The sequence below is a fragment of the Patiria miniata genome, unplaced genomic scaffold, assembly GCF_015706575.1.
Source record: "Patiria miniata isolate m_02_andy unplaced genomic scaffold, ASM1570657v1 HiC_scaffold_7, whole genome shotgun sequence".
NCBI classification, from domain to species: domain Eukaryota; kingdom Metazoa; phylum Echinodermata; class Asteroidea; order Valvatida; family Asterinidae; genus Patiria; species Patiria miniata.
The window spans coordinates 31,861,097-31,873,692 of NW_024037074.1; the positions used below are offsets into that span (position 1 = coordinate 31,861,097).

Here is a 12,596-nt window from a genome sequence, read left to right on the forward strand (position 1 = left end):
ACACAGCACAAAACCAAACTAAGTTTTTTTTAAGGGATGGCAAACAAGATATGTACATCCTGAATCTATAAGCTTTACAATATGGGAACTTTTTCTACCACACTTTACTACAGGAAAGTGCCATTCAGCTTAAACACACGATTACCAAAAAATATTAGTTGGACAAATTTTTGAAAAGTAGAATACGAAAGATTGCACACAATTATACTATGGAATTGTGCTGTTTGTGTAATTTGTACGTTGCTAATTTCGGGGTACGACATTTTGGTCTTCCTATTTTTGAAGGCTTTCACGACGTCAACAATCAAAGTTTCATTGTGACATTTGCCGTTACCCTACCAATTCACTTTGCACTGAAATTTGCGTCAACCAGACTTCTGGGGAACAAACCCCAACTCCAGTCTTGGACCCTGCTTATTGGCTATAACATTTGCTTTTTTCACTAATCCATTCGGCACTGTTCTATCCGAAACCACCCTACCTGTTACTCCCTCTATCGCCCCAAAACAAACCAGCAATCTATAGCTTTATAGATTCCACCAGGGAATTATATACAATGTAATACAATGTAGTATAGATGCTATACAATGTAATACAATGTAGTACAGAGGTAAGGGGTTAATCAAACACTGGATTTTCATGGATGATTCCATTATTAAGTTGGCTTCAGTGACTCACTTTTGATCATACTGACGTCGTTTGCTCCGTCCCCTATGGATAAGGTCACCGCCTTCTTGTAGCGTTTGACTAGATCCACGACCTGGGCTTTCTGTAACGGGGTGACTCGGCAGCAGATGACTGTCTTGCAGTAGCAGGCTGCTGCCAGGAAGATCTGCTCCATCTCCTCATTGCCTAGTGCAAATGCCTGGAAACGAGTTCAAAGGACATTTGTAACTGTATCCTGCATTGTTTAAAGGTAAGGTAGATCATTTGTCACTCGTGCAATTTTTTGGTTTTTGTTTGAAGCAACAAATGTGCTCAAAATTCAAAGACTTGTGCTTAACAACTAACCGGCTGAAGTTTTAGCTCTGTGAATGCTTTATATTCCACGACAACAATAACCTAGGATCTCGATTTCAATTCAAAAGTTGCCAAGTCATGTTTGAAATGCCCGTGAAATCAGCATTCGGGACACGTTCTCATTCAGCCGATTGCAGCTACGCGATGGCGTGAACAAACGAAAAACAGCAAACACGGGCGTGCATCATGTCAATGCTTGAGTGCACCCATTCACGGAATCAAACCAACTACTAATGGAAATTTCCAAAAAGGTGTCACTTGGCTCATCTTTGGAAATGGCCTTTTATTGTTTTCTTCAAAATGCCAGCATGCCAGGAAAAATAATTTCACAATGTGTTTATTGCCATTACAATCTTTAAACCAAGTAAGCTTTTCAAAAATAGTTTTGTCAGCTACTTTTCGGATAGCTTCAAGTACTCTACTTCTTTCAATATTAACCTAAGATGTTATACAGCTCAAGTTTGCTGGTAGGGTAAATTTTCTGGGCTCAATTAAGGCGCTGTTGACTGCTGAACAATATATTGGGTGGGATCGGTGGATCTGCCCCATCGCTCGATCGCTCAGAAATGTGTTTGGGCAATTTGTTGTTCGATCGCGCTTCACTATCGGATGATCGCGCAGCCATTGGTCGATTGTCTTTTTCTTTCTACTTCATGGCTCTGCAGGATCATTTATATAAAAAGCAAAGTAAAGTCAGAGATTTCATACGGGAACGGCCGATTGTGCAATTGTATTTCTATATGCAACCGAGTGACAGTGCAAAACCACCAATCAGGCTGGAGATCTATATGCAAATCTGATTTTTCTCTGGTACTTTCTTCAGTTCAAATTAAAACATACTTGGGAGGGAAGACAGATTCCACCTCCTCCTGAATCCAAGAAATCCAAGGACTGATTGTAAGGTTTCGTTCAAGTACATTCACTTTTGGCTTAATCAGACAAAAACATTTTATTATTATGGTCATCAATATTACACGCTTCCATTTGTGAATGGTGCAAAGAGTGCCCTTTGCTGCACATGGTCAATGGGAAACAAGATAATTTTTTGAAAATTCGAAAATTTTGCAGGAATCGTGTCTGATTTTTACAAAAACTTTTGCAAGATACCAGACTGAAAATTAAAAAAGGGTCAATATATTTTTAATTTGTTTTTCCTTTTTTGCTTATTTAAAAAAGAAATCTATAACAAGAAATACTGTCATACGCTAAGCGCAAGTCAGCCGAGAACCTGTCACAAACAATACACATTGCACCGCATTTGCGCTGATAAGCCATTTTAGCTAAGCAAATGCTTTCAATGGTGCATTTGATGGGAACATACATACCAGGGCAGCGCCAGTGACAACCATAGCAAAGCTGTAGACATCGTTCAGCTCATCTTCATCTTTGCTCTTGTAGGAGATGTCGTCCCCGTCTCCTGCGGCTGCCCTCAACTCCTCCTTGTCCTTGATTCCCATCACGTCCCGAATCTTCTCTAGACAGTCCTTCACCTGAGGATTAATAAATAAAATAAAAGGTAATGCAGAACGTTTGCAAACATTAACCCTTTCATGCCCACATTGTTTGACTAGGCTCTCCCCAGGACCAAATTGTTTGCTCAGTCATGCGGAAATCACTAGAGCGTGAACAAAATGAGCACGAGTCAAAAACTTACTTTTTTCAACCCAGATTTTCATTGCCAAGGAGTGATTAAAATCATAAATGTTGTGTGTAAAGTTTGTTCCTTGAACCTTACTCTTTTATGTGATGTAAAAATGAAGTCCATACGTGCAAATATAAGAAAGGTATGCCTTTTTGTTCATCTGGTCCCAATTATCAAACTGCAAGCCATTTCACCACATGACCAAATGGCACTCCATACCTCAAATTGTGCGTGGATACTTCTGAAGCACTTTTCTCATTTTTTTGTATGGTAACACTATGAATAAACCACACCAATAGAAAGATCCGAAAACACTCTTTCAGCTGGTATATAGTTGATCTATGGGCGGCCAAACATATCAACATGCCGCCTTTTTGAAAAGTAGTGAATATATCTGTGTTGAGGGTGTTTTGTGTGTGGTTTCCTGGTCGACTAAAGTCGCCCATGGGAACCAGCAGGGGGCTACTTCTTGTCGACAAAAGTGGCCCATGGTAAGGAAAGGGTTAAAAAACGCAACTGCCACATACTCTTGAAATGGCCTTCTTGATCGTAAGTAAATAACAGTATCAAGCATCCTGTGAAATTGTTGCCCCCTGGTTCAAAGAAAAGGGGAATTTCATATCAATACTAACGATGGTTTGAACAAACCATAACTGTGCATATTTTTTTTAATACTACATCAATTAATTTAAAAGCCTCCTTTCGTTTGATCAGTCACAGACAGTCAAAAATTCAATCCTGTTCCCCTGCCATGCCTTTTACACAGGCTAGTCACCAACAGTCACATTATATATCTTGTAGGCGCTGTGACTGCCAAATTCCATCAACAGCCAAAAGAAGGTAACTGGTATGCACAACTGGCTACAGTCAAAGCATAGCTATATCAGGTTTCATAACAATCACAGCCAGTCAATCCTGCTTTATAAACGCAGGGGGAACTCAACTGTTGAGAGCAGTCACTTGATTTATTCTGCCTGCTGGGCTGGCCTTGTTGAAGTTGCCAGCCACAGAGGAGGGTTTATGGGAACATTCCAGCAGGTATGCTCAGTTACGCAGATAAATGTACATCAGGCCAAAACAAATATATAGTCGGTCTCTGGTCAGCGAGCGCGTCGTTTTTAATCATGCGCGTCAACCTCTTTTTTTTCAAAAATGTTCCGCGGTAGCTCCAACAGCGCCCTCTATTGCCGCACCTCCTCAAATGTTTTTACTAAAGAGCACCAAGGTATGGGAAATTGCAACAAGGCAAATGATCGAGGACACCAGGGCAAATTATGGAGGACACCAATGTACATGAGGACACCAAAAAAGCAAAATAGTACCCCACCTTGTCTGTATAATCCAAGCTTGAAAAAAAAAAAAAAAAAAAAAAAAAAACGGCGTTGCCGCATCAATTCCAGAACTTTGGTCTGACCAGAGACCAAGTATTATTTTTTTGGGCCTAAACTGCACAATTGCCCTATCGCGGTAGAATCGCGTCAACGCAGCTTGTGAAATATTGTCCAATTACATGATAAACAAAATGGACGCAGAATGCACCAAATTCCGAGAAAAACAAACCATAGCGTACAAAATTCCATAGGGATGTCTAAGAGGCGTGGCTTACTCGCAAACGTGATAGGTCAATTACCCGCAGACCAAAAGGCCACAACGCTCCAATTAGCACAAAAAATACGCTTGAAGGCCGTCTCTTTTGTTTTCCGTTACCTGTTGTTCAGCCAAGTTTTGCTCCGATGCATCGATGGTGAACATCTCATTCATCTGATCTGTCAGCAGCTTACAGGAATAACCAATGTTGATGGCTGTCTCTAGCTTGTCTCCCGTCAGCACCCACAACTTGATGTTAGCCTGAAAAAAAAATTCCAGTTAAAATACCTTGAAAAAAAACGTCTAAATAAGTTCAGGTTTCAAGAGAAACTTCAGAATATTTTTGTCTGGATATACAGCTTGATAGTGTGGCTACAACCTCGAACAAGTTTGACAAACGCATTTATTTTTTGGGCATGTTTTGATCATGTTTAGGATTTTCCATCGGACTGCTTCTCAGCAGGCCTCGGCCCGTCATGACATGGCTTACTATATCTAGGTTTTTGGTACGTTCTAAATAGAAATTCCCCAATATTTTTGCATGGATATAGAGCTGGATAATGTGGCTACAAACTCCAACATATTTGAGCTCCCAAGATTAAGTTTAACTGGAGAAAATTGGACATGCACAATTATTTTATGACCCTTTTTTTATAGGATTTACAATTGGACTGTCTCTCAGTGGGCCTCGGCCCGAGATGACATGGCTTGCTATATCACTGTTTTCCGGTACTTTCTCGAGAGAAATTTCAGAATATTTTTGCATGGATAGAGAGCTGGATGGAGTTGCTACAAACTCCAACAAGTTTGAGCTCCGGGCACCAAATAGAACTGGAGAATATTTGTCATACACTATTTGTTTGGCCACGTTTTATACATGTTTAGGATTTTACATCAGACTGCTTCTCAGCAGGCCTCAGCCCGCCATGACATGACTTGCTATATCTCGGTTTTTCGGAGAGAAATTTCCTATTATTTTTGCATGGATAGCGCACTGGATAATGTGGCTACAATCTCCAACAAGTTTGAGCTCCGGGGACCAAATATAACTGGAGAAAATTGGACATTTCGAAGTATTTTTTGCTCGTGTTTTATTTGTGCGTAGGAATTTTCATTGGACTGCCTCTCAGCGGGCCTCTGTATGCCATGACAAGGCTTGCTATATCTCAGTTTTTCGGTCTTTTCTAGAGAGAAAAGATTCAAATGATTCAAATGATTCAAAAGATTCAAATGATTTAAATCAATGAATTCCATTGGCCTTTTCATGTACCTTGTGAAGGTTTTCAATGGCAGTTGGTACTCCGTCTTGTAGTTTGTCTTCAATGGCCGTGGCGCCCAGCAAGCTCATGTTGGTCTCTATTTCCTCATACAGTTCATCCAACTTGGCTTCACGATCATCCAATGAGGTGCTGGAAAAGGCACAGTGGGAATATGCATGAGAAGCAGGTCCACCAATGAAGACACTGCATGCATACTCTATGAATATTCACCAATTGGAGCCATCCAATGAGGTACAATATACTGCACTTACAATGTCATGATAATTTATTTAAATGCTCTGAGTCTTTCGAAAGTGGTCAGAAAGTGCCGTCTGCTGGACAAATCATGATTATTTGGACCTTAGTCCATTGACAAAATAGACAAATTGCTCTTGCTCAAAGGAATCTACATGAATTCCCAAAATGTGTCTAAATCCTCGTGGACATTGATTTTGTGAACTTTGAATTTGTCTCATACCAACATGCATTTCACATACTGAAAACAGCCTCTCTCTGTTGGGACGTGAACCAACAACAATCCTATTGCAGGTCCACCACTGCAACTTATTCAATCCTCAGAATTGCAGGTCTGTTGCAACTGTGCATCTCGCACGCCTCAAACAGCCTTGAATGGTTGGATGCGAACCTGCAACCATCAGATTGCAAGTCCAGCAGTTCTACCCACGGAACAGTTTGTACTTTCATTTCATTTCATTTCATTTCATTTATTAATTTCACAGGTAAAAATTCAAGTACAGACAATAAGAACACTAAAGAAAACAAAAACATGCACATACAGTTAGGAGAGAGAACAAGAAAAAAGAAAGAAAAAAGTAGCACCCCTGATGGATTTTAAAAAAGTAAACTAAATTACTATCGAGTTAATCTCCTGATGCCACAATTTAAGAAGAGACAATACAAAAGGACATTACAAATGGACATTATTAAAACATGGCTTACAGTATAAGAATATAGAACTATACAAGCAGTTAAAACTTTAAAAGCACAAATGGGCATTAAAAAATACAAATTCGGTAAAAGAGAGATTCGAGTGAATTATAATGCAAAAGGCACTATAAAATTGAGAAAAAAAAACAAGCAGCAAGGTATTTGAATGGGCAAGGCAACTAGAAAGTTAAACTGTTTTGGTCAAGGGGACCTCCTGGCCAGGGACTAATAAATGATTTCTGAGAGAATTTGTAAAGGAATTTGTACTTACGCGGCGGCATGATGTTTCCTCTTCCATGCCTGGTAGTAATCTTCGTCGATGTCTTTCATGGCCAGGCAGAGAGTCCTCAGACCTTCCCCGGCAAAATCCTGCAAATGTTCCAGGGAATAAGAGGCAATGTTAGATACTATTGGCTTGATGGAAGAGCAAGTGGTTAAAGTTATGTGAACATTGTCTGGCAGCAGGACATGCATACTGAATTGGAAACTACATGTACAGTGCTTATACTGTCAAACTAAACCCTGAAACTCAATACTGGGTTTTGCCCTTCGCCGACGTAGTTTTATAAACACTGTTTGGATGTGGTACCCGCTACTAGATTCAAACCAGCTAGTTGACCCCAGCAAGCTCAGTGGTAGTGTGGTAAGACGTCCGCACTATATAAGCAGGAGGTTGTGGGTTCGAGTCCCACCTGAGTAGATTGTGAAATTTTTCACATAATCGCTCGGTACAACACTGACTGTATGTGTTTATAAAATACTTCAGCAAAAGGCAAAACCCAATATTGAGTTTACATCACCCCGACGCAAAAAATCCATCTTATGAATAAAACCTGAAATCTGAACAGGGGACAGAAATCATCATTACATGTATATCACGGTTTCAAATCAGTTAAATTCAAAGAGAAAACTCAAAAAATGTCCTGCTCACTTGCAGATGCTGGTTAGTGATGTCAATCAGCTGTTCGCTGCCTTCCCCAAGCCGAGCCATGATGACGTTGTCGGCACCCTTGCAGTAGAGTCGGATCTTGTGGCCCTGCCGCACCACCACCGACATGCGCTTGCGCACGTTGTTGAAGTCCAGAATGTGCAGCAGTTCGTACTTGTCTGCTTCGCCTTGCACCTCTACGGTGATGGTGGTTGGGGTCCTTGACTGTTAAACCAAAAGGAACACATTTTTTTAGGACAGGCTTTCAAAATGAGTCTGCAGAATGTCACTACAGAGTGGTCTCAAAAAAATTCACACTTTTCGGATGCAGATTTCTGAGAATGTGGGAGACATGTTAAAATCGTTTTTAACATATTCCTAAACTACAGCATCTTTGTGGTATGTGGTAAAAACGGCGCTGAAAATAAAGCCTAAATTAAGAAATGGCGATGGTTTAAAAAAGATGTTCAAAAACCAGTTTGTCCACATGCATTTCCATGAGATATGGTCAACACAATAGCACTGGCAAGGCTATTTTGTATTGTTACATTGTTAAATTTGCATTTCTAACTGCAGTAGGCATAGCATGCATGCCTTACTATAAACCTCTTTATTAAACCCATAAGCACCTGTATTATATTGTATTACACATCGCGCAGTACGTGCCGCACGTGTGCCAATCTCCTTATAAGGAGATTTTTAGCACTATGCGTGCGAGGCACATACCATAGACATTGCAAGAGGTTTTTTTCACAAAACATGAACAACAATTGTTGAAAACAAATTGTTGAAACTTTGCAATTTGTTTTACTTATTTGGACTTTTTGACGAAAACAGGTACTCATGAATAGGACTAAATATGTGCTAAAGTCCCTAACCGGTTTTTAAACGTACTTGTCTAATACCGGCCAAGCATGTATTTATTCCCTTAAGTGAAGATCACCACTGCCAATATTAAAGTCAGTATTCTTGAAGAAAATTAATTACCTTAAAGACGAAGCCAAAGTTCCTTGCGGCAGATACGAGAGCAGCTTCATCGGGTGACTGGGCCTGGTACTCCAACTTGTCTAAACGGTTAGAAAAACAAAAGAGGTTGCGAAGAACAAAATACGTAAAGCATGTCATACACAACTCTATGGGATCAAAAAATAGGACTTGAAATTGGTGATTTGTAGAAGTGAAGTAAAATTGTGAAGTGTGGGGTGGGGGACAAATTTCTCATTTACAAATTCTTTACGACAGGCAGTTGAAATTACATTTATGTAGTTAATATGTTCATTTCATTAATTGCAAAGAGATTCAAATAGTATACCATTATCCCAAGTAGCAACAACAATTTTTGAAAGCCAACATTTTTGCTGACACAGCATGACACGTTTAGACAAAGACAATTAATTAAGTCAGCCATGCTAACATGACCAAATATCCAAACTAATTTCGATCTAAAGTTCGTATTAATCGACATGTCAAAAAAGTAAAATATTTACCCAAATTTTTTTGGAAGTTCGTATTTGTGAAAATGCAAGATGCCACTTGTGTTTTCCCTAAAAAAAGCTATATTCCACGATTTTTACACTATTTCTTTAAAATATGCATAGTAGACACATGAAAGATTACAAATGTCAATAAATCGGAAAATCAGAAAAAAATCTCCCCTATTTTTCCCCCTTTTTTCCCACTACCGTGACTATGTTCCATCTCATTTTAAAGAACACCTCACAAATTAGCGCCCAGATAAGTATCTTTAGCGTAGCGTAAACGCAGTTTGCATTCAAACTCAATCATCATGCGTGGGTTTGTAATATTATACAAATATTGAGTGGCTCAGCGTGGAATGGGAGGAATATTATCGCAAGGTAAAATCTGGACTTTTCCATTTCACGAGGCGAAGCCGAGTGAACTGGAAAAGTCCAGATTTGACCGAGCGATAATATTCCTCCCATTTCACAATTTAAAGCCACTCAATATTTGTTTTATATAACTGACATATAGATCCTTGTCATTTGATAAATTTGAACTTTTATTTCAATACAAAACTGGAAGAAAATGTATTTCTCTCTTCCAAACTACCCCTTCACGAAAATGTTTGAACCCAATGCTGTAGTGCTGGCTCTTTGGAACAATACGCGCTACGCGCAATGCTGAACGCGCACAACAGCATGCATTTGCACACAAATACCGCGTCATGATCCTAATTGTTGAATAGTATTTCCCATTCCCCATGGGCGGATAGTACTTTTTGAGCCGCGGCGTGAATGGGAGCAATAACGAATGTCATGTGATGTGAGTTCCACCAATCAAATGACGAGGATCTGTATGTCGGTTATATAACAAAGATTGTTCCAGCTCCATGATTTTTCCCCATAATAAAATTCCACGAACGAGGTAGATTGTAAAAACGCCATGCACACCATCTCCAAAGGACAGAATCTGACAGCCTACCTTCCACAATCTCAGGCATGACCGTGTGGCACAGCGCCAGCAGGCGGAAGAACATCCAGCAGTGTCGGTCCCCTTTCTCCATGGCGGTCAGCAGACTGTTGTCGCAGAATCTGAAGTCGGGCTCGTACATGGGGTTCTTGGAGAAATCAACCATGGGGGTTTGCTGCACAAAGCACAAAAGGTCAGAGGTTATGCCAAGGGTCAGGGTGGTAAAAAGTCAAGGCAAAAAGGAACAACTGTAACAGAACTTGTGGTCTTGTGACTTTTAAAAGTTTTGATTCTTAAAGGGAAAATACAACATTTGCAAACATCAAAAAATAAAACTACCGAATCATTTTGAAATACCTTGCTGGACTGTTAGTGAATGACAGTGTAAAGCATCCTGTAAAATCATGGCACCTGGTATACTGTCATTTTCAAGAAAAGTGGTATTTTTGTATCAATTTCCAACGCTGGTCGGCCGACCAGCGTTGGAAAAAACTGGCTTTTTTCAAATACTGGCCCCAATTGACCATCGCACTTGTTTGCAATCGATTACACATCTATGAACGGGTACAAGCCAGCTAGACTGGTTCCCTGACCTTACAATTCCCCAATGTATGTAAACTGCTCTGTTTCTTCTTATATGGAGTCAAGGAACCAGACTACACGAAAATGATTGCTTTTCTTGGTTTTTATAGCATTTTCGAACCCAAAACCTCAAAAAAGTCAGTGTAACTATATTTGCTATATACTTCCAACCCCCCAATTCCATCCATTTCTGAAAATTACAGCAAAAGCAAATGATGTATTTTCCTTTTAAAGGGGTCCAAGAGATTATTTTTCTTAGGAATACATTCTGTGCAACTTTCTACTCCTCTTAAATATATGAAAACTATTAGACACCCCTTTTCGGTTAATTTTATTGAAGAGTGCACTTCTTTATTTGTCTCCCCATGCTTTACTGGACAACTGTTGCCGTGATGTTGTTTCAGGAAGACACTGTTCAGTTTTGGGTTTTCAGTTCAAGACTGTACCACAGCCATGGTTCTTATTATCAAACAATGCCTTCAAATGTATGGTAAGTACAGGTACTCACATCAGTGATCTCTATCACTTCACCGTTTTCATCCTTGAGTTCTCCAAACTTCCTACCGGCAATGGAGGCCTTGTTGAATGTCATGATGTTCTGTGTGGAGATAGAGTAAGTAAGGTGTGATTTCACTTAATACATGGAAAGGGTAAAGAAAAATAGGCCTATCACCTACATGTAAAACAACTTTCACAATAAACTAAATTATAAAACAATATCTGGCACAGACATTCAATACTCGACATATAGACCAATGCATGCTATCACTGTAAACTCACTAGAGGCCCCCTTCAATGGCGGAAGCATTGTGCTAGCTATTGTTCAGACAATCCGCCAAGGGGCAGTTGTTTTGTACAATAGCTAGCACAATGCTTTCACCATTGGAGGGGGCATCCTTGAACGTACAGAGGGGGCATCCTTGAACATAGATCAAATTATCTACATATGCATTTGTGAGTAACTAACAGGGCTCTCTCACCCTGGCTTATGTCCGGGTACTGGAAAGTCAGTGTCACCAATATAGTAGGCAAAGATCGTAGAACGCTGCGCCCAGTAGGTAGTAGGCAAGCCTTCAAAGCTATGAGGGTTGGCAAAAACTGAGAAAAACGCGGAGCAAACGCGCAGTGCTTGGTAAGCATGATTATGAAAAACTGTATACAGCACAGGTAGTGACCATTTAAACTTTTGATAAAGAATTTGCGATTTAATATTTATGCGAAATTCATAAATACCTCAGACAGTTTAGCTATTCCTATTGGTCGAGAGCCCGTCACGTGGCCGGTCTTAAACAGATGATAAAGACATGGCTAGCTGGTCTTAAACACTTTTCCAGTGTCACAATAAAATGTGGACTCCTAAAAATCCAGTGCCTCTTACCGTTTCATTGGTTGAACGTTCACAATCCTCACGTAGGCATGCGCAACACTACCAGCGAGTCAGAATTTTATAGTTCTAAATTCAAAACGCAACGCCCCAGGTACGGTGCGTTCTGCGCGACATCGCGCAGAGCATGCTACGCGCGCGTCAACCTCCATAAAAGGGTTGTTTACATCTTACTCTCCAGCTGAACACTCCATTATTTTGCTAGAGGGATGTTTCAAAAAGCATGAAGTGAACTTGTTGAACAAAATCGGGATTTTGTGAACGAATTATTTGATATTTTTTACAGAAAAGGTATTTATGAATGGGAATAAATATGTGCTCGGTCGGTATTTATCACTCTGTTTAATACCGCTTAGAGTCTGGGTGCTGATAATTACCCTCGCTTCCCGCTTGGGTAATTATCAGCACCCAGACTCTAAGCGGTATTAAACAGAGTGATAAAAACCTCCGGAGCACACATTTATTCCCTTATTAAGCTCTACTGTCTAGTTTACATTGCACAACATGATTGCTAACCAAACATTGCCTACTGCAATGGTGGCTGATCACAGGGAAACGACATGGTCCCGTGATACAGTGACGTCATCAATCAGAACTTCTTGCTGCCTACCTGTGTCAGGGTACCAGTTTTGTCGGTGAACACATACTGAATTTGTCCGAGCTCTTCATTCAGGTTGGTAGACCTGGCCTTAGCCGGGGTGTCCTTGGGTGCATAGTACATGGCCTTATCCCAAGAGATCCACAGACTCTGAAACATGCGGATCAACTCGATACTGAAGGGGAAGGGGGAAATGAAAGTAAGCACGTCAAATACTT

The 12,596-nt window shown here is 40.2% G+C and overlaps 1 protein-coding gene across 3 annotated transcripts in view; it reads right to left on the reverse strand.

The window, feature by feature from the left end:
* Positions 1-12,596, reverse strand: part of LOC119744396 (phospholipid-transporting ATPase ID-like) — a 43,042-nt gene that overhangs the window by 5,244 nt on the left and 25,202 nt on the right. For all 3 annotated transcript variants that reach the window (XM_038220308.1, XM_038220307.1, XM_038220306.1), the window contains 10 exons: positions 12,391-12,553; positions 10,905-10,994; positions 9,827-9,989; positions 8,372-8,451; positions 7,388-7,609; positions 6,728-6,825; positions 5,520-5,658; positions 4,370-4,510; positions 2,346-2,510; positions 679-865 (listed from right to left, as the gene is read on the reverse strand). In XM_038220308.1, coding sequence (XP_038076236.1) covers positions 679-865; positions 2,346-2,510; positions 4,370-4,510; positions 5,520-5,658; positions 6,728-6,825; positions 7,388-7,609; positions 8,372-8,451; positions 9,827-9,989; positions 10,905-10,994; positions 12,391-12,553 — 1,448 coding nt within the window. The remainder of the gene's footprint in view (positions 1-678; positions 866-2,345; positions 2,511-4,369; positions 4,511-5,519; positions 5,659-6,727; positions 6,826-7,387; positions 7,610-8,371; positions 8,452-9,826; positions 9,990-10,904; positions 10,995-12,390; positions 12,554-12,596) is intronic.